This window comes from Engystomops pustulosus, chromosome 9 (genome assembly GCF_040894005.1).
Source record: "Engystomops pustulosus chromosome 9, aEngPut4.maternal, whole genome shotgun sequence".
Taxonomy (NCBI): Eukaryota; Metazoa; Chordata; class Amphibia; order Anura; family Leptodactylidae; genus Engystomops; species Engystomops pustulosus.
In genome coordinates, this window is record NC_092419.1 from 43,091,203 (window position 1) to 43,116,741 (window position 25,539).

General features: G+C 43.7%; 1 protein-coding gene and 1 long non-coding RNA gene across 4 annotated transcripts in view; one reads left to right on the top strand and one right to left on the bottom strand.

Annotated features, from left to right (window-relative positions):
- NRK (Nik related kinase) overlaps nt 1–25,539 on the bottom strand; it is a 204,078-nt gene that overhangs the window by 136,793 nt on the left and 41,746 nt on the right. For all 3 annotated transcript variants that reach the window (XM_072123361.1, XM_072123362.1, XM_072123360.1), the window contains exons 4-7: nt 14,020–14,145; nt 12,948–13,058; nt 9,009–9,099; nt 1,643–1,773 (exon numbers count right to left, since the gene is read on the bottom strand). In XM_072123361.1, the coding sequence (XP_071979462.1) occupies nt 1,643–1,773; nt 9,009–9,099; nt 12,948–13,058; nt 14,020–14,145 (459 nt within the window). The remainder of the gene's footprint in view (nt 1–1,642; nt 1,774–9,008; nt 9,100–12,947; nt 13,059–14,019; nt 14,146–25,539) is intronic.
- Nucleotides 1–25,539, top strand: part of LOC140076705 (uncharacterized) — a 178,845-nt gene that overhangs the window by 51,415 nt on the left and 101,891 nt on the right. The gene's annotated exons all lie outside the window — the stretch shown is intronic.

Consider the following 25,539-nt stretch of genomic DNA (forward strand, 5'->3'; position numbering starts at 1 on the left):
CAAGATACAAAAATCCAATGACACACTTTTATTTTTAGAAACAATTGTGAAAATTACATACCTTCAGCAAGTAATGGGTGAGGGAGCCATGTCTGGAACATGACCATTTTATTGGATTTACCAATATGTAGGTGATTATGATTATAAAGTCAGTGTACTTACAATAAGATTTGTAATATATCTTGTGGCTCTATGGTGGAGATTCATTATGCTTTCTCCACTGGTTTGCTGGTGGAGCAGGCATATGAATATTCCCCTCCCCACCAGTTTTTGGCTTCTCCAACCTTCTCGCCACTTTGGGCATGTCAGTTCAGGCATATGGTGGACAGGGGCATGAACGCCTGGCCCGGGTACGGCTATAGCAAAAAAAACTCCACCACTTCAGACCTGGTCTACAGGCCTGACCTGTGCCTCTTAGTAGATATGGGGGGTGGACCGCTATCTTGGGGAATTTTAAGATGTTTAAAACAGCAGTCTTAATGAATTCTCCCCACTGTTTTGGACATGTCACTAAACACAGAACTGAAGATTCTGGACCAAATCGTTATAAACTTCCATGAGAATCTATGGAGAAAGTTTTTTTTGAACCACAAGACCTATTGCAAGTCTGATTGTGGTAATCAATATTGAGACAATTCTTTAATAAGCTACACGATCATTTTCCCATTGGAAAAACTTTCCCTTCAATATGTTGGCTTCCAAGGTGGCAAACGTTCCTGAATTGTGTTTTTTTTTCTATACCACTCCACCAATAATGTTTCATTGAATGTTTTAAGAAACTCATTAAATAATGCATTTTAAATGCACCTCTCCTCTCCTACAAACTTTGATTTAAGGTCTTATTCACATGGCGTGTCCACACCGGATCCTGGACAAACACAGGGCCGGGAGGGTATGGGAAAGATAAGAGGCCACTCATCACATCTTCCCAAAAGTAGAACATGCCCTATATTTTGTGGTGTGAATGCCTGTCTTTGTCAAGGTGTGATGAGACACTGTTCTCACCGCATCGGGACCAGGTGCCATAGACTTTTGTTGTGGCCTTGTGAATAGGGCCTAAAAATGGCAAATTAAATAAGTACAGTTTGACACCTGTGAAGGATTACCATCTCCAGATCTGTGTATGATATGACACAATATAGCATATATAGTGGGGGTTATAATCTGGAATCCACATGATCGCTGCACTGAAGATGTTCATACGTTCTCATCGTCATTGCTTATAACCCGTATTTATCATCTATACTTGGAAGATCTGGCTCCTTTGTCTTCCTGGAACAGCTGCGATATTATCTGTAACCTTCTTTTTACTTAAGTGAACTCCTTTAAGTATAGTGCAAGGGAATATTTCACAATTGTAACAAATACAAGCGTCCATGGCAATGATGATTTGTATGAACAGCTGGCCTTCTCAAATCCCGGGGGGGGGGGGGGGAGGGGTACTGAGTATTCAACAATAACTCTTCACCACTAGCCTATTAGGAAGTGATTCTTACACAGTCAGCATACTTCCTTTAGGAAAGTCTGGTGAGTCCAGTGTTTATCAGAATAGGAGATGACTAATGACACAAAGAATTTCTATTTTCACAGAATCCCTCCGTGTTTCCTTTGTGAAATAATGTGCCTTCTTAGGAGAACTCACCCGATAGTCATATGTTGAGTCTGGATTCTCGTCACATGCAATGACCTCAGGTGCCATCCAGTACGGGGTTCCAATAAATGTGTTTCTTCTGCCGATTGTTCTGTCCAATTGGGCACTCACACCGAAGTCAACTGGAAAGACAGAACCAGTATAAAACCCAGCCAGGCGTTCAATTCCCATTACAACCCAACATGCCACATTTACACAGTTAACAAATCTTGGCGACTGAGCCAAGTGGGTTTTTGCTGTTTCAGTGTAGGGAATACAATTGTAAAAGCAAGAGAAATTGTATAATAAATCAACCGTACTTTTGGCAGAACCTATTTTTGGCCAACACAAAGGAGTTTATTTCCCCCCTCATTTTCAATATGCACTTACAAGTTGGATTCATAGAAGAACTTTTGTGAGTGATAGATACCAGCGTACGGCTCATTCAGACTAATTGCTTTGCGGGGGTAACTAATTCTGAAATAGCATCTTTGTGGTGACGAAAATAAAAGAAATGTCACATTTTTGCACGCACCCATCAATTATGTATTTATACAAATCTATCAAGCCGTTCTTGCTTTGCCAGGCTTTACCTGGAATGTTTTATAATCGTCTCAAAACAGATGAACGCACTGCAATAATTGCCTGTGGATAAGCTGTCTAAATATAGTGTTCTATTAAAGGGCTGGGAGGTAACTCAATGGCAGGTCTCTATTATATAACATAAGCAATTTAGGTAACTGTGCTTGTATATGGCATTTTACAGTGCACTCATGTATGATTTATGGAGGACTCGCTAACTGGCTGTGTCTATAGGATAGGAGTTAAATAAGCAAAGTAAATGTGTTATGGAACTCTCTGCATTATGGATTTATGTAAAGGGAATCTGTCATCGGCTTCCTTTTACCCAGTAACTAGAAGCTGATGGGCCCCAGTGCAAAGTCTGTGCCAGGCCCCGACTATAATATATTATTTAAAGTACTAATCTTCTCATATGGGAAAGTGAGACCTTATGGGCCCCCAAAGCCTCTTTGGCCCGGTTGCAACCGCACCCTCCGAACCCCCTCAAGTTACGCCCCTGCTTTTACCCCTGCTACAGGAAACTTGAAACCCCAACAGGATGAATCACGGACTGAGATCTACTACTCCAGTTTAATGGCGCCTGCATTGGTTCACAAAAATTGTACTTTGTCTAAAACTTTTTGCCCGAGATCTGCTTTCTACTCTGAAGTGAGACTATAATAATCTTGGTAGTTTTTTAAGCATTATTGGAATATTTGTATTTGATATACCGTATTTGGTCTAAATTTCTCAAACAAACTAACCCACTACCTTATCCCCATGCACTTAAAATTGCTCAAAAATTAAGAAATTTATATCCAGAAATCAGTGGGATTGAGGCTGAGCTGCAATACAAGACATAAAGTGAAGAATGTGAAATTGAAGTCAGATTCAAGAACAGTTACAAAATATGTCAAATTTCTCACGTTCAACAATCTACTTGGTGAGATGAGAGATACATGTGAAGCAGAGGGTGTTGAAAAACATCCTGGGCGTTAAAGACACTAAGGTTAATTTTTTTTAACCCAAGGGTGTGTCTGAAACCATCCAGCATCCTGTTTCTTTATACTGTGACTCGGTGAATTGATTTGATGACCTTATGTGACTGTGTTAACCAGAAGAGAATCTCGCATATTGATTTTGGCTAACACTGAGAAAGCAGAGCAAAAACTTGCAAACTCCTTGCAATGACCTGAGAAAATTAAGAACATAAGAAAAAGAAAATATACTGTATCGGACAAAGCTGTATACTGTACAGTGGCACAAAGAGTAATTTAAGTACCATATAACAGTGGTCTACGAACTTCATGTGCCGTTGCATGTTGCCTCTAAGCCAAATGTAAAGTATTTGCACATGTACTTCAACATTGTGAGTGGGAACCAGAATTGACAGGAGGATCTAAGGGGTCAACTGACTTTGGCTATTGGAGCAGGAGCCATTATCAGTCAGTGCTGTCAAGGTCTTCCTTCCATTTGTCTAGTTTTGTGTTTTTGTACTTCTTTGTGCTGGTTGTTATGCTATGCATGTGAACTCCTTTTGATCACTGTGCACTACTTGATCAGTGGGACCCCCAATAGATCATGATAATTGGGATCTGTTGTACTCCAAATCAATTAGGGAGGCTTATGCAGCCAGCTGAGCTGAGGGTAAAACAGACGTTCTCGTGATCTGTGGGGGTGAGATAATTTCCAAGGACAACCAGAATTATGTCTGTGAAATGCTGTATTTTTGTTAATAACAGTGAATTAGAGATTGTGTTCTTTTTGTAATCCTGAGTATATTTGAGTCTTGTCTTTGTAGGAATGCCCCTTTAACAATGTTACAAATGATATACAGGCAATCCTCTACTTAACCCCTTCACGCTCCGTGGCGGATATATCCACCACGGAGCGCAGTGACTTAGCGCTCCGTGGCGGATATATCTGCCACGGCGCTTATGCCGGCTCGGCTCTGGATCAGAGCCGAACCGGCATCGGGAAACACGGGGTGCCGGCTGTAACTAATAGCCGGCACCCCAGTGTAACACCCGCGATCGGAGTTGTCTCCGATCGCGGGTGCTTAACCCGTTAAATGCCGCGGTCAGCGCGACCGCGGCATCTAACATGCATGTGGGGGATCTTTCCCCCACGATCGGCCCCCCCGAACCGTTTTCGGGGGGCGCCGATCGTTGCTATAGCAACTCTGGGGTCCGATCTGGACCCCAGAGTTACTTGCAAGAATTGCCGGTAAGATGGCGTCTGTGACGTCATCTTACTGGCACAGTGCCAGCCTATGCAAGTGTATAGGCTGACACTGATAATACTCTGCAATACATCAGTATTGCAGAATATTATCATGAAGAAGCAATCAGATGATTGCTTGTTCATGTCCCATGGTATAAAAGTGAAAAAGTAAAAAAAAAAAAGTTATTCAATAAAAAAATAAAGTCATAAATCACTAAAAATGCCCCAAACCCCCAAAACATATAAAGAGACATATAACTAAAAAAAAAGTCTAAATCATAACACAAACCCCACATATATAGTATCACCGCGTCCGTAACAACCCGTAGAATAAAAGTAAATCATTATTGAACCCCCACGATAAACGCCGTAAAAAAAACTGTTATAAACCCTCCAAAAATTATGATTTTTACCTTTTCAATCCCACAAAAAATGCTATAAAATGCGATCAAAAAACCATATGTACTCAGACATGATACTGGTGCAAAGTACAACATGTCCCGCAAAAAACAAGCCATCAACCAGCTCCGTAGCCAAAAAAGTAACAATGTTATGCCACTTGGAAGACGGCAATACATAAATGATAGATTTTTCCCCACATTAGTGTTTTGTTTGACAAATTTAGTAAAACGTAAGAAAATATATTCATGTCTGGTATCCCTGTAATCGTATCGACCCATAGAATAAAGATAACATGATTGTTAGTCTATACGGTGAACACCAAAAAAAAAAAGTAAAAAATCCAGTACAGAATTGATGCTTTTCTACTCCTGCCCTCAAAAAAAGTTCCTAAATTTTCAACAATAGGTGATACCAACCCCAAAATGGTAACAATGGAAAAAGCATCTCGTCCCGCAAAAAAAATGCCGTCACATGGCCCCAATAACGAAAAAGCGAAAATTTTATAGCCTTCAAAAGGGGCCAATGAGGAAACTAAAATCCTGGCAGCTGCAGCGCCCTCCTTCCCTTCTGCACCTCGCTGTGCCCCCATAAAACAAGTCACAGCCACATGTGGGGGGTCTTTGTACTCACGAGAAATTGCAGAACAAATTGTATGGTGGTATTTCTCTTTTTATATTTTGGAAATGTGTAAATTTTAGTGCTAAATGAACGTATAAGGGAACAATATGACCATTCTAAATTTCACCTCCATTTTGATTCAATTACTATGAAGATCTCAAGGGGTTAACAATCTTCGTAAAAGCTGTTTCTGATAGCTTGAGGGGTGCAGATTTGAAAATGGGTAGATTATATAGGGGGTTTTGATGCTAAATATGTAAAATTTCATTCAAAACGGTATTTATCCCCAAAATAGTCAATTCTGAAAATCCGGAAAAGCGATATTCTATTTGTAAGCCGCGTGACATCAAAATAAATTATCCAGACATTTCAGAAATTATGAAAATGTAAAGTAGACAAATGGGAAATGTTATTCAGCAGCTTATTTAGGTGGTAAATCTATCTGCCTGAAAACGCAATGATTTAGAATTTCGAAAATGGCAAATTTTTCAAAAAATTTATCATATTTTCTTTTTTTTTTGTAAATAAACGCAAAACTTATCAGCCAAAATTTACCAATAAAATGAAGTACAACATGTGGGGAAAAAACTTTCTCAGAATCGTTTTGATAAGTAACAGTGTTCAAAAGTTATAACCATATAAAGCGAAGCAAGTCAGAATCCAAAAAATCGGGCTGAGCCTTAAGCTACAAAATGGCTGCGTCCTTAAGGGGTTAAGAACACCCGACTTATAGACGACCCCTAGTTACATATGGACCCCTCTGCCCACTGTGACATCTGGTGAAGCTCTCTGGATACTTTACTATAGTCCCAGGCTGCAACGATCAGCTGAAAGGTGTCTGTAATGAAGCTTTATTGATCATCCTTGGTCCCATTACAGCAAAAAATGTAGGAAATCCAACTGTCACTGGGGCAAAAAAAAAAATTGTCTGCATCTACAATTCTAAAATATACAGTTTCGACTTGCATACAAATTTAACTTCAAAACAAACCTATAGAACCTATCCTGTACGTATCCCAGGGACTGCCTGTAATAACAGTTCAGCACAGACACAGTCTACTACAGGGTATCGCCCAATTCAATGTGCAGAGTTTACTGCTGGTAATTTCATGTCATGTGTCCATTGCTAATAGCAACCCTGATGTTATAGATATTTTACTAGTGGTGAAATGATATGACGTCTGTGTGTAATATCATTGACTCTGTTTGTATAGCATTTCATTCTGTACTTGCCAAGTCATAACTAGTTTCTCTAAAAGAGCTGGCACTCTAATTAAAACCATTCACCCTTCACATCTGTCTTTCCTTACACTGCGGTTTTAAGCTTCTAGAATGTATTGGCTCCTGATTGTTAATAGCAGATTTCTGTATGTGACTCTGGTCCTATGTGGAGTGGTTTGTGTAGTCTATGGAGAGTGTTTCTGAGATGACACTCTCTCTGGTGGCTGACTGTAGACAGCAGGCATCTGGGGCATCTGTCATTATACAAAGATTATAGTAAATTGTATACTGTCTCCTTCATTATTAACCTGGGGGGGGGGGGGGGTGTTATATGACTAAAACATCAAACGCTGTGTAATTCTTCTAAAGTGATCTTGGATTGCTATAGGATTCATCTGTAGATGTTTCCAATATGGTTTATTTTCACCAATCTCACAGTGATCATTAAGGGTTATTAGGATTACACATAAATACATGTAATGTGTAAACAGAAAGTTATTAGTCACTAAGTGAGACCACCCACTGGACCCTTAAACCCAGAACGAGCACAGATTAAATTGATTAAATCCTGCCCGATTAATTTTTTAGAACAGTAAATACAGCAGGCCCTGGGTTACGTACAAGATGGGTTCTGTAGGTTTGTTCTTAAGTTGAATTTGTGTGTAAGTCGGAACTATATATTTTATAATTGTAACCTCAGCCAACATTTTTTTGGTCTATGCGACAATAGGATTTTAAAATTGTTGGGTTGTCATAAGAACCAGGATTAACTATAAATCTTCATTGCAGATGCCAGTGATAACTGTTATAGCTGTTTATTGTAGCCTAGGGCTTAAAGGGAACCTACCACCACAATTCTACCTATAAAGGTAGATTGGGTGGTAGATGGATGTAAGGGACATGAGGATAGCTCTTTTAAAAGCTAATCCTCACATCCCCGTTAACTTTTAATAAACTTTATTCCCTTAATATGTAAATTTAGTTATGCGGCTACTGGGGCGTGGAGTAGCCGGGCACGAAGCTACACAGCGCAGCTACTCCACGCCCTAGTAGCCACGTTACTCCTCCTACCCTGTTGTGTGCGGCGCGCAGAGTCCAACAAGCCGGAGTTCTGCACATGCGCAGGAACTCCGGCCTCGGAGCTGTGGCTGCTCAGCTGCAGACCTGCGTTCTATGCATGCGCAGAAAGGCAGCATGTCGGACGAGGGCGCGCAGCTATGAGGAGCTGCGCGCCGCACACAACAAGGTAGGACGAGTAACGTGGCTACTGGGGCGTGGAGTAGCCACGCTGTGTAGCCTCGTGCCCAGCTACTCCACGCCCCAGTAGCCGCATAACTAAATTTACATATTAAGGGAATAAAGTTTATTAAAAGTTAGCGGCGACGTGAGGATTAGCTCTAAAAAGAGCTATCCTCAAGTCCCTTACATCCACCTACCACCTGATCTAGCTTTTATAGGTAGAATCGTGGTGGTAGGTTCCCTTTAAGTACAGTAATTACCAATTACCAATGTAAGTCGAGTGTTCTTAAGTAGGGGACCGCCTGTATCAGTCTTCGTGCTCTATAACATGCTGACAGCAGATAGGACCCTATCTACAGTCTTCTCCGCTCCTCCTGTTTTATAACCTAATACTAGCAGAGAGAACTTTATATAATGTTATTTGTCAGCAGATAGGAAATGATGTACACTCTGAATATTATAGAACAAGAGGAGCTGAGCAACCTGCAGATGGGACACTATGTACAATCTGCCCAGCTCCTCTTGCTTTATAATATGCTGTCAGCTAATGGGATACAATGTACAGTACAAAATATGCTCTGCTCCTACTGCTCTATAACATGCTGTCAGCTAATAGGATGCTATGTACAGTACAATCTATTCAGCTCCTATTGCTGTATAGAAGTCATTTTGTGATGATTTCTCTGGGTTCTATATCAAAACCAGGTCTATCAGTAGGGATGAGAGGAACCAGTTAAGTTTGGGTCCGCCTGGGTTTTTGGCCGAAACCTAACTGAAAAATCCTGTTCGCTTCCCAGACCAGGGAATTAAAACATGATCTACTAAAGATCTGATGCACTGTGCACCACTATGTTGGGATCTGATATCATTGAGGAGCACCAATCCTCCCCAAAATGGGTTGGCATAGCGTTGTTGGCACTGGCGGAGCAGGGTGGTTGAGCTAGATCCAGACTTGATCACATGACTTTTTAATATCCCTTTAAAATGGAATTTTATCTTTTGACTAAGCCTTAAGGGGGCGCTGCAATAGCATTTTTATAGGATAGTAGACGTTTACATAAGATGAGCCTTAATCGTTAACTGAATTATCTGTAGTCATTAGTTTGATCCTCACCCAATTTCACTTCTGCATTTTCCGTCAGGAGAACATTTTGCCCTTTGATGTCCCTGTGAATAACGTGGTGAGCGTGGAGGTGAGCCAGACCCTGCAACACACAAATCTGTCATGTAAAGCCGCAAACACCAGGATCATTATTAGCAGTGGAAGAAATGTATTATGTGCGATATAACAAAGACATGACACATGGCCGTATAGTTTCCATTGCTATACTGTATTCATCATCTTCTTTTATCTTCCCTTTAAAAAAATGTTGATTCGAATTTCCATTTCTTTCCAAAACTGATCTTCTGGACAGACCATCAACGTGTTATCAGTGGGGATCAGCATTACCATTAATGAGAAGAATGGGAAAAAATAATCTTGGACAACACATTTAAATGCAATGGCAATGTTGGCACAGATGACTGGAAGATGATCAAGTCCCTTTTAATTTTTGCCATCAAATTTTTTTTTTCTATACAGTGCTGTATATCTCAGGGGCCTTGTTTTTTGCAAGATCAGGACTATATTGCTATATTCCTATGCATATAATTTGGGGATTAACTGCTTGGTCCAAGACCCAATGGTGCGTTTACACAGAGAAGAGGAGATTCGCCTGATAACATGGCTGTTAACGCTGTATTTACAAAATGCAGGCATTAACGTAATGTTAACGTGTTAACGCATGTGTTTTTTCACAGCCTGGCTGATTTAGCTCCTTGGTTAACCTACTAGGATTAACTATTCTTCCTAGTCCTCCCTTACACCTAGTCAACATCCTCTGTGATATCTTCAAGGATCTTTTACCAGGGATAAAGAACAATCTGTTTTTTGGCTGTGGAAAGGGGCGCAGACAGACCAGGAAGTGTCACTGGTTTCTGCAGTGGTGAAGCCTTTTAGGATGGCACATTGATTTGGGTGGTGAGTCAGAGTAGTAATTGATGTATGCCCACCCACCGTGACTACCTACTATTTTTACCTACATAGCCACCATATAGAACGTAGATGACTTTTGATGCCTGACGTAGGATTGTACCAAACTGATTTCATCTGCAGACACTGCTGTTTTGGTGTTATTACTTCTCATTGGTGCAGTTCAGGAAACTAGTTTGTGAAAGGCAAGTTAGAACAAAGATATAAAAAAGTAGTTGCCTTAAGGGGTCATTGCCCCCCTTCTCACTGCATCCTTGGCATCTTATCTAGACTAACCAGTTTCCTGCTTTGTGCTGATGAGGAGAAAAACTCCACAAAAGCTGCTGTCTGCAGAAGGGTCGAATTTGCTTCAATCCCAAGTCATGTCACAAGAATTTTTGAAAGTTAAGCATCAGCTTATAAAGTGGCACAGGGGCAACTTTTTTCCTCTTTCATCCAAGAAAACTTTTTTTTTGCTTTTGATAGTGAATTCATTGTAATATTATTCTGTATGTCTTTTTAATGTGCGCAATCTTTGATATATAATTATGCACCGCAATGTAATATTCACATTTTCTTAAAAAAAATCATAAAATACTCTGAGCTCTTTGCTCTAAGGATTTCCTGCTGTTTTCAAATGCTTACAAAGCTTTCCTCTAACTTCTAATATTCTTACACTATCTGGTAAATTATGAATAGACTTTCCCACGGTTTGTGTTAATAAAGTCTACAAATGCTGAAAATTGCATTCTGATAGGGGATTTCTGTGCTAATCATTTTAGAAACGTGGCGTACAGTGCAATGTTCCCGGTTTAGATTTCCATTATGGACTAGTGAAGTGACACCACCTCAGTCAGCTGATTGATAGAGGTCAGAAGTGTATTATAATATTGGCCATTTGGGTGGCCGCCTATGGGCCTGCGGCAGCTCCTAATACATATGTATTTATACAACAGCCTTTCTAGGACCCTGACAAAGTTCAGTAGCACTGAAACAGATCTTCTTTCCTGTTTTACTTCCCTATGAATTAAAGGGAACCTGTCACCAGGAGACTCCTTTTTAGCACCCCATAGAGAAGTGGTGGCTAACCTACGGCACTGGTGCAAGAGGTGGCACTCAGAGCCCTTTCAGTGGGCACTCAGGCCATCACCAGAGAGGACTCCAGGTATCTTTCTGCAGTCCTAGACAGCCCAGGACTTGCTGTGCACAGAGCTATTTTAAAGTGACAGCGCTACCTGGGACTACTGGAGGAGTGGGAAGGTGTGTACAGATCTGGATTATCATTGTAGCTTTTGCTCCGGCCCTGACAATTCTTCCTGTTTATGGGACCCTAGAGGGTGCTACAATGATTGTCCAAATTTCTTCTATTTTCTCCTTTATTGGTGTCCTCAGGGTGCTGGTATTAATGAAAGCTGTGAAGGGAGTTGGGAGCAGAGAAGGAAGTATAAATCACAAACTAAATTTCTGTGTTGGCACTTTGCGGTAAATAAGTGGGTCTTGGTAGTAATTTGGGCACTCTGTCTCTAAAAGTTTCACCATCACTGCCATACAGCATTGTACGTAGACTGCAAATTTTTTGTATGAAAAATAGTTTTAACAGAACAAAATGACAGAATGACATGAGCTGTGAGACCAGTCAAGTCGCCCACTGTGCATACAAAGAGAAAAGAGAAGAACAACAGGAGGACGGCGCTTCGTGTGATACCGTCGGCGTAGTGTTCAGTAAGGAGTAAGCAAAACTGCTCACCTGTTTACCACTTGGTGGTATGCAGTGTAAATTCCCAAGAGTAGTCCTCAAAGTCCAGGTAGTTCCTGCAGCTCCACAGACCCTAGGATAACCGGTACCCACAATAATGGACCGGTACCAAGTGTGCAATAAAGGAAAAAAGAAGTGGGGCGCTAAACTAGCCTTGTCTACACCAGAAATGCCAAGATTTAACTGACTCAACTCGCACCAAAAGGCGAGGCAATTTTTGCCCATTTTTTCAGTCCGATGAAGGGATTACTCCCGAAACGCGTCACTCTAGACATTAAGGTCTTATTTTATTTGTACCACATAAATCTGTAAGTGCTTTTTATCCTCAATAAAACGTCCTTGCCTTTTGGTGTGAGTTGAGTCAGTTAAATCTTGGCATTTCTGGTGTAGACACTCCACCTTTTTAAGGCTAGTTTAGCGCCCCACCTAGAGCCCCATTTCTTTTTTCCTTTATTGCTCTAGTCGCCCACTGGGTTGGGCTGAAGAGGTGTAGATTCCCGCCAACCCCCCCCCGCTCCTCCCCCTTACAGACTTTACCTATCCTTGCCCCGCATGACAGTAAGGCGCCAGGAGCTATGCAAACTACGCAGCTACTCTGACTTGGCAGCGTAGTGTGGCGAATGCGACGACCTTGCAGCTGACAACGCTTCATCTGCACATGTCCGTGCACGCGGTACGAGAGATGATAAAGTCGCAAGAATGCCTGATGCGGTCAGCGAGGGTCCTGGACAGCGGGGAGGCCATGGAAAGGGTGCCGTCTGCAGAGGGGGTCAACCAGTGGGCGTAAATTTGATGGAGAAGGGCGGGTGAGGGGCTTGATTAGTCTTTTGAAAATCACACACCGAGGAGCGGTTTCCCGAGGGTGGGGGTGCAGGACTACTCCTTTTCATCCTCGCCCAGAGGGCGACTTGACTAGTCACACAGCACATGTAATTCTAAGGTAATGTATAAATTATCTTTTGTTTTGTAAAACCAATGTTTCATACAAAAATGTTTAGCAGTGTATGTGCAATGTTCTATGGGGATGGGGGGATGGGACTAAAAAGAGGTTTCCTGGTGACAGGTTTTCTTTAAACTTGGCAGTGGTATCATATAAATGTAATATGACGAGTATCAAACCATTAAGAAAAATTGGATAGATGAGGGGCCTATCTAATTTACTGTTGAATTGTTTCAAAACGCATTGTAAACGCCATATGTAACCGCACCCCATGATTAACCATGATGATTTCATTGTATGGGGCTTTTTTTTTACTACTTGATCAATAATATATTGATCAACCTACCCGCAGGACCTCTCTGCAGATGTATGCAATCCAGTCTTCTTTCAAGCAGTTGCCTTTTGTCTTCTTGACCAAGTCTGTAACTGACCCTGCTCCACAGTATTCCATTACTAGCTGTAATAGAGGGGAAATTGTTAAATAGTTCAGGTCATAATGAAACAAATATTTTTTGTGATTATTATGTTAGTCCCTCTAAAGGATTAAACAGCTTGATCTGTGCTATGACCACCCAAGGCTGTTTCAGTAGGGGGACAACTGTCAAATACAGATGGGCTCCAGAAGTGATCATTTATCCAAAACATTCAATAGATGACTCTTCTAGGTAGTGCTGCGCTACCCCAGGAGAAACTAATATGCAGACTCTATACTTTTTAAGGATTTATTATTAAATCTATACGTTGTCGTAGCTCCTTTCTAAGGTCATACCAATGCATAGGGAGTAAATAATGGCACGATTCCCATTGAAAATCTGTTGTTTTCATAGGGTGGGATAATATAGGCCCCTCCATGTTGCAACCCCTCAATGTTGCAATGTAGGCCCCTCCATGTTGCAACACACAAGATCATTTGGCAGGTCCTATAGATGTATATGGACAAAGGGCACGTCTCAACGCAACATAATAGCCCAATAGCTATAGCCCATAATGAATGCCCAATTCATTCATTATAGCCTAGTTTTCTAACCAGGAATCCTTGCGCCCTGATCTAGCGTTCACAAAAGTACAGAAACAACTATTATAAGAGGGAATGAACCACCATCCGATATACCCTGCAAAGCTTTAAGTACATCTGGACTAGATTATATCACCAAGAATGGGATTATTTTTTTCCTTTGGTTTTAATTACATTGAAGTTCAGTGAAACGACTCCTACACATTGGAGGAGAACAGTTTCAAAGACATCAAGGGTGTTTAAAATAGTTTGACCCTTTTTGTCGCTGCTCTGGGCAGATGAATGAGAAGAGATGGTAAACAATTACAAATTATAGAAAATGTAATTCAATTCTAATTCAGCAAGACGGAAACAATGTTTTAAGGACAAGGCCATCCAAGCATTCGTAGTTACTCATAGTTACCCATAGCTGATCATCTTGACCCACTGGACTTTTCTTGACAAAAGCTCCGTAGTATGTAGCAATGTTCCTGTGATGGGAATACTTCTTCAGCATATTAATTTCAAGTTTTATTTCCTCCTCTTCTTCCTAGAGATGCAAGGACATAACATTTAAGAAGAAGTACATTACTATTTGGTTTGCCTAAAATTTGAAATTTGAGTTTTTGTCCATAAGTAGGTTTATACTCTTTATTTTTTTTTCTACATATCTATCCACAAGGTTGTCTCTATAGGGGGGGTGCATAGATTTCAGTCGCTTCAAGGCCTTTAAGCATCAGGGGGCGGAAATAGTAGATCAGCTACTCAAATTGGGAAAAGGTGCTTGTAGCTTGTAAAATAACATAGAAGTGTGTGACAAAGGGAAATCCATGACTGTTTTGTTTTGGCAACAGAAAATGATAATTATGACTACTTGGCTCTGTTGATATTTTTTTGGCATTTGTTCTCTCAAGGTTACTGAAGTGTAAATTTATAAGGCCTTGAGATAATGTAGCACCAGAGCCACAACAATAATAGACAGTGATGTGCATATAAGCTCATGTACAGCACCTAGACAGCTTCACTGCAGAACCATTTTGGTGAAAACCCTAATCAAAGTGAGTGGAGAAGCCGGAGCACAGTGAATGTTAACTATACGAGCCTAATGTAGAGTCTAATCTTCTCCTCTGACTGGAGGGTTCCATTAGTTGTGCTTTTATACCACCGGGTGGGGTGCCGGCCATTTGGGGCAGTGGGGGGCACCTAAATTTGTTCCAAACTGCACAAGAGTCAATAGAATCCATGTCTTTCAGACGTGGATTCTATTGATAATGAGAGTGCCAGACCTGTATTCTGCTATTGCTCTTGTGCTCAATGTGTCTCCGCAGCTCCTGTGCGTTATTATGTCATCAGCAGATGCCGGGGCCCGGGAGTCGGCAGAGGGAGGAGGAGGTTCTAGGAGTGGCTTTATTATTTTATTACAGGGGCACAGTATATCTATCTCAATAATATAGCTTATTAATACAGGGAGCAGAGTATATGACTCTTCTCTCTCCCTGTGTTAATACAGTTATATACTCTGCCACTGTGTTAATACAGAAACATTTTCTTTCCCTGTGTTAATACAGTAATATACTCTTCCCCTGTGTTAATACAGTAATATACTCTGCCCCTGTGTTAATACAGTAATATACTCTGCCCCTGTGTTAATACAGTAGTATATTCTGCTCCTGTATATACATTTCAGGATTCTGGATGGAAAATTTGCAGTTTATATCGTATTAAATTTTGAAATCTAATCTGCACAAAAACATGGAAACTTTAAAATAAAAGGTGTCTTCATACCGGTCAGTAATGGATTATAATATATATAAACCATTAACCAAATTTTATACTGAAGGGCTTTAGTCCATGAAATCCTTGTACATCTGTTCCTGTCCTGCTCTTAATACACATGTTCGCAAAAGCCATTTCAGGACCTTTTGAATCTCCTCCCAAGGTCCTGAAAACTGACGGAAAGGATACATCCTCCATTACCTAAGAAGCTGTATACTAGTATCATATGTAGGAATTGATTCTAGACTTGTCAGGGATATAATATTGATAATGCACAGAGCCCATGGCTGTCTTAATCTGCCCCTGATCCCGGTATATACAGTAAAGAGATACTTCATCACCCCCAACAAAAAGCTGATTGGTGGACGCGACCGTAGTCAGATCCCCACTAAAGGTCAACTTTACAAGTCTGTATTAGCCCTTTAAAGCATGTAGCACTACAGGAAGTATTTTGTATGGCTTTTTACACATAAAGTATAGAATTCACATATCTATCGGTAACATTCGGATGATCTTGTGGTAGATTGTAAATCTGTGCCTTGTTTTGGTGAGATAACTTTCTAGAAAATGACTTTAGATGATGACAGATAACAGGATATGAAGTAGTGCTGCATAAGCACCAGGGAGAAGTAACATAAGCCAGCGCTTGTTTTAGGATCTGTGTTTCATACCCGCCCTGTAAGATGATACAGCAGCATTTCCTGACAGAGGTCCAGATGACCCTACACTGACCGAAAGCATCCTGCAGCCTCGTACAGCCCCGTGTCTCTGCGCTGCAGCCCTCTATATACAGGGAAGAGTTTTAATCTACAGTTTTTTTTCCATTCTTGTCCAAAAAAGTGGAAAAAAATTGTAAAAAAAACAAAACAATTGTGATAAGAACACGGAGATTGCAGTCACACATGAGCACTAGTGATAGAGGGGATGCCATACCTCCTCCGCCATATTATGGGATATTAGTTTCTCCTAACTTTCTTAGTTTTTAACCTAGTAGCTGGTATGTATCTGTAGGAGGACCCCTCCAATATAAATCTGTATACGGAAATGCTGTTAATGTGCTTTTCTATGTACGGTATATTATAAATGACATGTTATATTAGCTTCTAATGCTGGATGATAATTCAGGTGATATCTCTAGTATGATATAATAACTCTTTTTACCACTTTTGAGCCGAGGAGGAGTATTAAATTTTCAGTAATACATATATATAACTCCTATTTGTATAAAGTGTAAAAAGATGTCTATTTCTACAAGAAAATCGTAGTACCGTAATATAACATCATGTATTAAACAAGTGCTGCACAACTTTTTTAGTGTCTCCACAGAAATTTCAACCTACAGAGCGGCTGGGGCTGACGGTAGCACCAGTGCCCCCAGAATTTGATTTAATTTATTTTTGGGGCTTTGGGGTATAATTTTTAAATGTAATTTACTGGAGCACATTTAGTAAGGAACACATTATATAAGTGTTCCCTGATTTTCTTTATATATAGATCACATATAACAAGGATCTAATGGTAACAGCCCATTGGATGACTGTTATCAGTGATCTGTATACAGAGCCTTTTAGAGAAGATGCACATAGCATCCTCCCAGCATGCCTCTCACTGTATACAGGGGCAGGTGTGACAGGTGACTGATAATAGCAGCCCCCTAGAATTGGGCTGTCACATAGACACAGCTGAATCCAGCTGGTATCACTGTGTGCAGGAGCGCACATTACCACTGGAAGGGGCGGAGCTCCTCACCGCTCCGGCCCACAGCCACTGTAGAATGTCATGTGACCTGAGCTACGCTCACGTAACTTTCTATCAGAGCTACGAGCTCTATAGAGAAGTACAGGACTAGTGCCGTAGCACAGAGAAATATAAGACATATCCGTTATTTTTCTTTCCATGGTCACGGTGCGGTGTGACAACGTATGCTCTCCGCACCATGACACTATATCAATGGCGTAACCAGGAATAGCTGAGCCCCCCTTCCCACTTAAAAAATATACATATTTGGATACTCACGCCTGCAAGTTACAATTACACATTTATACACTGAAGCACACACATATAGAGAATATACACATAAATACAGTGCCATATACAAACATACAGCATATATACACACACACACACACACCCATACAGTATATACAGACACCATACACTGTATACACATACACATGACAGATACAGCATGTATACATCACATATATCTTAAATACATATTATGCTGTATATGTTGCAGCATAATATGTATATAATCATGCACATCCTCCACTCTTTAGTGTGTCAAATCGAAAGATGGGGCCCCTTGATACTGCGGGCCCCATAGCGGCTGGTATGGCTGCTGCCACTGTAGTTATGCCTCTGTACTATATGCATCAATGGGGTCCAGTATGGAGTTCGTGTGCATGGGACCTTAGCAGAAGAGGTGTGTTATATGAACAGCACTATAGAGAGGGATGTGCAACATCCCCCACCGGGGCCTAGCCCTTGAGGTGAGGCCTGGAGACAGCCGGGGCCCGCGGTACCGGAGTGGCTGGCGGTTGCGGCCTAAGCACGCTATTGTCACGGTGCTTGGTACGGGGGAACCGGAGGGCTGTCCTACAGCCTGGCAGGTCTCCAGCAGGGTGGTGTTGGCAAGAAATGATGAGGGAGAGGCTGCTATAGCGGATCTCCCTGGGGCAACCCTTTGGTGTCTAGAGTGTAAGTCTCTGTGTGGTGGACAGGGTGCTGGTGATGATGGTAGTTGTAGTAGCAGGGACCAGACGGAGGCAGAGGTTGAACAAAACAACTTACAGTTCTTTATTGGAACCGCAGGAACTTCAGCAACAGGCCGTGAACCAAATGGTGGAGTGCTGGAGAGGTACTTGGAGGGAGCCACAGGAGTAGAGCACCAGCCTGGATACAGATGGCAGGCTGGGCGGTAGCTGGGTCCTAGTAGGATGCTTCAGCTTGTTCTCAGGGGCTTCAGGTATCACCCTTAAAGGTAGGATGATACCCCTTTCCTCACTACACTAACTCCTAGTTCCACTCTTCAGAGGCAGGGGCTAGGCTCTTCCTGCTCTGGTCTGGTGTGCTAAGGGTACAGACTCCTAAGAGCCTGTACTGGAGAGACTCCAGTCTCCCCCTGAGCTACAGCTCAGCTAGCTACTAACTCCTCACATTCCTAAGACCTAAGTCTCTAGAACATTCTGGGCCAGGGGTTTTATCATCTCCCCTTGGTCAGGTGGTGGCTGCTCCTCCAATTACCTCTCAGCTTACAGAGACAGGATGCAATACATGTGATTGGTTACTAGACTCTTACATCACACAGAACAATTAACTTCTGCCTTGCCAGGCAGGATTAACCACTGCAATGTCCCCTGTGTTAAGTGATGACATGCTGTGGGGCTTATTCGCAAACCCTCCTTCGCCATTGCATCGGCGAGGGTGTTGCATACCCCGGGGGCAATTGAAAGAGCCGCCCTCGGCTCGACTACAGATGGTTGGGGCGCATTGGTGGATACGGGCACTTCGGGGAAGTGCAGGCTATGTGAAGGTGTAGGGACAAACCGCCCATGGTCCTGGAAACAGGCACCTGGGTTGGTGTCGGACTAAGACACATATATGTAGATGCGAAGTAAGACAGTTGGTCGCTAACGCCATTAAACCGAACTGTACAGTAGGAAAGGTGTGGTGTCATGTCCTGTAATCCACTCCTTGCACCAAGGCCTGTATATTTGTTATGTAAACACTTCTTCCCTGGCGACAATTATATAATGTGTATATCTGCATTGCATTAGCATATGCGACACGAGTACCTCCTGACGTCCTTACCCATAATATGAGTGGCATCCAGGTGCTATCTCTGTAACACCCCCGGTCCCCGAAGGACCCGCAGTTTACGGACTACCCCCATGTGCAAACCTCGGTTTGGGGATAAGGTAACAGTCAGTGTTTCACACAAAAAGACGGTCCGACACAGCCACACTACAACCTGGAAAGCCTAAGACAGGGTTAATGCAAACTACTGGCATATAGACAGGGTGCAAGCATATTGTAAGCTCACATTGGCTTAGGAGCTCAATGGGTACACATCTTAAACGTTGCAAACGTTACATAGGAAGTTAGGCTACTCAGGGTAGCAGGATCAAATGTCTCTTTTCCTGCAAAGGAAAGGCATAAAAAAGGTGCAAGCATAATGTCCGTACCTAAGAGGGAAGGCATTAAGTGCAAAATAGTAATAAATTACATGGCAACTTTTCTTTAAAATTGGCAACAGTCTCTCAGAAGGTCTCCAATAGGAAAGTCCATCTTCTGGGCACAGCCCTTGATGTGGGGAAAAGTGCAATAAAGTTGCAAAGGGTCTCCTCTATGTGTAGAGGGACAGAGTCCTTTGTAGGAATCTCTGCTGTGGCAGAGGAAGGGGTGCTATCATAGCACATAATAGTGGAAAATCTCTTGACTGAGATAAATAAGGGTAAGAGTCTCAGGAAAGTCTCTGGCTCTATAGGTTAGGAAAAAGCAAATATACAATATGTACACAGTACCTGAAGAAGGCTTTCAGCCCATCAGGGGTTACTCGGCATCGCTGGGTTCAGCAAAGACAAGATCCAGCTCCAGCAAGGGATCCTGTACATCCTCAGCGGGAATGGGTTCCGGCTGGGGACACCCGGTGGCAGTAGCGGGTACTGCAGGTGCAGCAACATCCTCCTGACTTTCAGAGGGAGGAGCGCTGTCGCCCGGGGTGTCGGCTGTTCTAGCCGGGGGCTCAACTGAGCCAGGGACCACGGAGGGGTCCAGAAAGAAATAAACTGGGACCTGCGGCAGCGCCGCAGCTCCCTCCAGCTCCGGTTCTTCCGGGGCCGGGTCATCACCCCATTGGTAACCGGCAAGGGAAAATGTGGGCCTAGACGGAACCTCCGGACAAGGTTCGCTAGCCGGGATGTCTTCTCCCACAGAAGAGCCGCGGGACCTGGCAATACTCCCGGCAGGGGAGACGGTGGGGGTGGCGCCCTGGATCATGCCCGGCCCATGGATGGCAATGGGACCCGTACTCACGATTACCGTGGATGGGGCATTCACGTGGGTCACCGCCCGGGGACTCGCAGCCGAGGAAGAAGAGGTGTTCGGAGATTCCGGCCACTCGTCGTCCTCATACCAGTCGTCATACGGGAGGTAGCGGTCCTCATCGGAGTCGGGCATCCGGATCACACCAGCCGCCCAGGGTCCTCGGGGTCCCTCTTGCAGGGAGAATTCAATGCACTCGCCTGGCTTCAGGTTGTGCTGGCTCTCCGGCAGATCAGGCCTCTTGACAGACCGGCGGGGTATAAATACTTCCCGTCCGGTGTAGTCCTGAGTGGCGAAGCCATAGCCACGCTGCTTATCGAAGAACCGGACCATGCCGGTGGTGCGGTTCTTTTCCACCCAGGCTCCAGCTGTAGACCGGCCGGCCATGTAGCGTTGGGCCTCCTTCTTGCGGCGTCGCTGCTCCGAGACAGCGTCCCGGAGTCGCTGGCGGGCGGCCTCACCTCGGCCTCGAGGCTGCGGAGGTGCTGGTGCTGGGGCTCGTGGCTCCGGTGCAGGCTCGGCTCTCCGTGTTGGTCGGGTAGGTGCCGGAACAGGAGCAGGAGCAGCCGGAGGATCAGGGACCGTCTCAGCAGGGCTAGCAGGCCGAACAGCAGGGACAGTAGGCCTCGTAGCAGGTGGCACAGCAGCAGTAGGCCCAGGCGCTGGCTCGACAGGAGTCGGGGCCTCCCCACGTGGCGCCTCCACGTGGGCCCGCGGTACCGGCATGGTAACCGGGAGAGGCACGAGGAACCGCCCGGGTGGTACTTGATACTCCGTCACCGTCTGGACATACCTCCGGGTGACAAAGGCTCGGGTCAGTCCTCGATGCAGCCGGTGCCCAGCAAAGGGCCTCCGGACCGGCTGCGCAGAGACCACAACCATGGTCTCTAAGACTTCGAAAAACTCGGGACGCTCCACAGAAGGGAATGGCGGAGGACCCCACATGATGCTGACCTCACAGTCCAAGATCCGCACGAGTTCTGGCGTTTTGTTGAGGCGGGGCAGGAAGTCCGCGTCACGCCAGAGGGAGGAGTCCAAGTCCTTCCCGCCAAGAGCTGTGGCGGGCTCTAATTTTTCCTGCGCCACAGGAGGCGGGGTTCGCGCCCTTCGCGCGTGGGTGGAGCTTGATGTGTCGTCTGGGTTTCCCGCCAGTGAAGATTTTGGCGGGCTGGAATTACTTGCTGCGCCACAGTTTCTGAGGTAAAATGTTTAGGCGCGGCAGCGCCGGATGTAGCAGAGCTGGTACAGTTCTTGCAGGGATTAACCTCTTAAGTGCTGGAGCGGCGCTCGACAGCACGTGGCAGCAGTATAACACAGTTCAGTCCAGAAACACACAAGTACTTGGGCCTAAACCCGGATGGCAGCAGGGTTAGGCAGCACAGTCTTTTTAATAAAGGAAAGTCTTTAATGCCGTAATAAGGCACAGAAGTATCAATCCTGTTCGTGACGCCACTTGCAACATCCCCCACCGGGGCCTAGCCCTTGAGGTGAGGCCTGGAGACAGCCGGGGCCCGCGGTACTGGAGTGGCTGGCGGTTGCGGCCTAAGCACACTATTGTCACGGTGCTTGGTACGGGGGAACCGGAGGGCTGTCCTACAGCCTGGCAGGTCTCCAGCAGGGTGGTGTTGGCAAGAAATGATGAGGGAGAGGCTGCTATAGCGGATCTCCCTGGGGCAACCCTTTGGTGTCTAGAGTGTAAGTCTCTGTGTGGTGGACAGGGTGCTGGTGATGATGGTAGTTGTAGTAGCAGGGACCAGACGGAGGCAGAGGTTGAACAAAACAACTTACAGTTCTTTATTGGAACCGCAGGAACTTCAGCAACAGGCCGTGAACCAAATGGTGGAGTGCTGGAGAGGTACTTGGAGGGAGCCACAGGAGTAGAGCACCAGCCTGGATACAGATGGCAGGCTGGGTGGTAGCTGGGTCCTAGTAGGATGCTTCAGCTTGTTCTCAGGGGCTTCAGGTATCACCCTTAAAGGTAGGATGATACCCCTTTCCTCACTACACTAACTCCTAGTTCCACTCTTCAGAGGCAGGGGCTAGGCTCTTCCTGCTCTGGTCTGGTGTGCTAAGGGTACAGACTCCTAAGAGCCTGTACTGGAGAGACTCCAGTCTCCCCCTGAGCTACAGCTCAGCTAGCTACTAACTCCTCACATTCCTAAGACCTAAGTCTCTAGAACATTCTGGGCCAGGGGTTTTATCATCTCCCCTTGGTCAGGTGGTGGCTGCTCCTCCAATTACCTCTCAGCTTACAGAGACAGGATGTAATACATGTGATTGGTTACTAGACTCTTACATCACACAGAACAATTAACTTCTGCCTTGCCAGGCAGGATTAACCACTGCAATGTCCCCTGTGTTAAGTGATGACATGCTGTGGGGCTTATTCGCAAACCCTCCTTCGCCATTGCATCGGCGAGGGTGTTGCAGATGTGTTATACAGAGCATGTCCTGGTGTGGGGGTGATATGTTACAGACAGAAATGTCAGTTTTAGTAGAGGGGTAATATGTTATAGAGAGGGCGGGTCATGGTAGGGCATGTTGTGGTTTTAGTAGAGGGGCGATGTGTTATAGAGAGGGCATGTCATAGTGTTAGTAGAAGTGGTGTGTGTTGCACAGAGTGCTGCCATGGAGATATATAGAGGGCATGTGATACAATGCCAGTAGGCAACCATCTCAGCTATGGCACTATACCTGCTTCCCTTTGCCCATCTCCTCAGAGCTTCCTCTTGCTTCTCTCTTTGATCCCTCAGAAGAAGGAGAGCCTTTCCCCAACCTCTGCTGCCCCACTCCTCACTCCTTCCTGATGCTCCCCTGCTCATTCCGGCTCATGGTCAATGCTGGTCTCTGGACCATTACCAAGCCACTTGCCAGCAGGGTTAAGGTTATAGTGCAGCAGAGTCACGCCGACATACTCTGCGATCTTTCAAAGGAAATTATGCTCCTTAAGAATATCACCAAGCGTATTTATACACTTATACATATTTTGGGGGAAGTAAATAAGCCTCTTCGAGCATCATAGATGCTTTTAGAGGCGTTATTGCGACCTCTGCCTATAAAGTTACTGGATAAACAGTTCATACATTTTTAGGTGGCAACACTGTGATGATTATTACTGTGCCATATGTGTGTCCTGTGACATCTCTGTGTGTATTTTTTCCTGCCCTATAACATCACTGTGTATATTATCCATATACTGTGATATGACTGTGTGTTATCACTTTCCTGTGACATCACAGTGTGTATTATCCAAGTACTGCAACATCACTGTGAGTATTATCCCTGTACTGTGATATCACCCTGTGTATTATCTCTGTACTGTGACATCACTGTGTGTATTATCCCTGTACTGTGACATCACTGTGTCTTTTATCCATGTACTGTGATATCACTGTGTTTATTATCTATGTACTGTGACATCATTGTATGTATTATCCATGTATTGTGATACCACTGTGTGTATTATCTCTGCAATGTCACTGTATGTAATATCCATGTACTTGAACATAGATTTAAAGAAAATTTACCATCAAAATCCATCAAGATAAACCAGGGACACTTCATCATAGATCCAGGCACCGTGACTTTGGTGATCTTTTTATATTTGTTATCCATGCCCTCCTTCCTTTTAAAATCAAACTTCTAAAATGATGCCAATGAGCTCAGGTGGGTGTTTCCAGGGCCCCACATTGATGTCTTTTCACTTGTTAGGACTAGCAGAGCAGGTCTCCCCTCCACTTTCTGCTGCTGCTATATTACACAGGCAGAGGGAGGAGGGAGAGAGCAGGGGCGGATGATTCTGCTCATTGTAACAGCCTGTGAAGCTATAGCACATAGTAGATTTGGAGCCCCTCAGGTTCATTAGCATAATCACAAAAGTTGCTTTTAGCAGGAAGATTACCAGAGTCACGGTGCCTGGATCTATGAATAAGTGCCCCTGGTTTATCATGACATATTTTGATGGTAGATTTCCTTTAAGGCCCAGTTAGGTCTTCATTTATTTGTATCAGTTTTGTGATACAAAACCAGGACTAGAGGAACACACAGAAGTAGTGCAAGTCTTACCATTATACCATACCTATTTATAGTTGCCATAGAAATTGATCTGAAACTGGAATGTATCTCCTTTAAAGAGGTTGTCCACTTTCGGCTAATAATTTGCAGTTTTTGTATAAAGAAATCGGTCCCTGGTCATGTGATGTCACACAGGTGCACAGCTCATTATATCACAGTGCGTAATGAGAGCTGTGTATTAATGAGCCATGCACCTGTGTGACGTCACATGACCATGGACCGATTTCTATCTACAGGAAGTAAGTAGTGTAGCTTTCTATAGAATGACAGCAAGCGGAAATTTGTGAAGCATTGATACAGAAAGTATTTTGGAAAATTGTATAACTTGACACAAAAATTATCAATTATTTGCTTAAAGTGGACAAACCCTTTAAGCATAAACTTATCCGTGGAGGGCTTTGTTACATTTTAAAGAGGATCTGAGACCTGCCAGCTTAACTATTGGTGATTTATTCTCTGTTTGCTGACGATCCACCTTTTATCTGACTTTACACTTCATTTCCGGATCATTAATCTAGTACAATGCTAATAAAGGAGGATGTTTTCCTTAGGGAGAAACCCATTGAGGCTTCCATAAGGATGATATACAGGCAGTCCCCGGCTTACGTACAAGATAGGGTCTGTAGGTTTGTTCTTAAGTTGAATTTGTATGTAAGTCGGAACTGTATACTTCATCATTGTAACCCCCAGCTACATTTTTTTTGGTCCCTGTGACAATTGGATTTTAAAAATGTTGGGTTGTCATCAGAACCAGGATTAACAATAAAGTTTCATTGCAGACACCTGTGATAACTGTTACAGCTGTTTATTGTAGCCTGGGGCTAAAGCACAATAAATTACCAACATCCAGAGGTCCGTTTGTAACTAGGGGTCGTATGTAAGTCAGGTGTTCTTAAGTAGGGGACCGCCTGTAATTTTGTTTCACTAAAAATCTGACACAGATTACTACAAGAAAACTAAAATGTAACGTATAACCAAAAACCGCAAATATTCATTTGTCTTGATAAAAATTGCTTTGTGGCATTTACATTAACTGATGTGCAAGCTG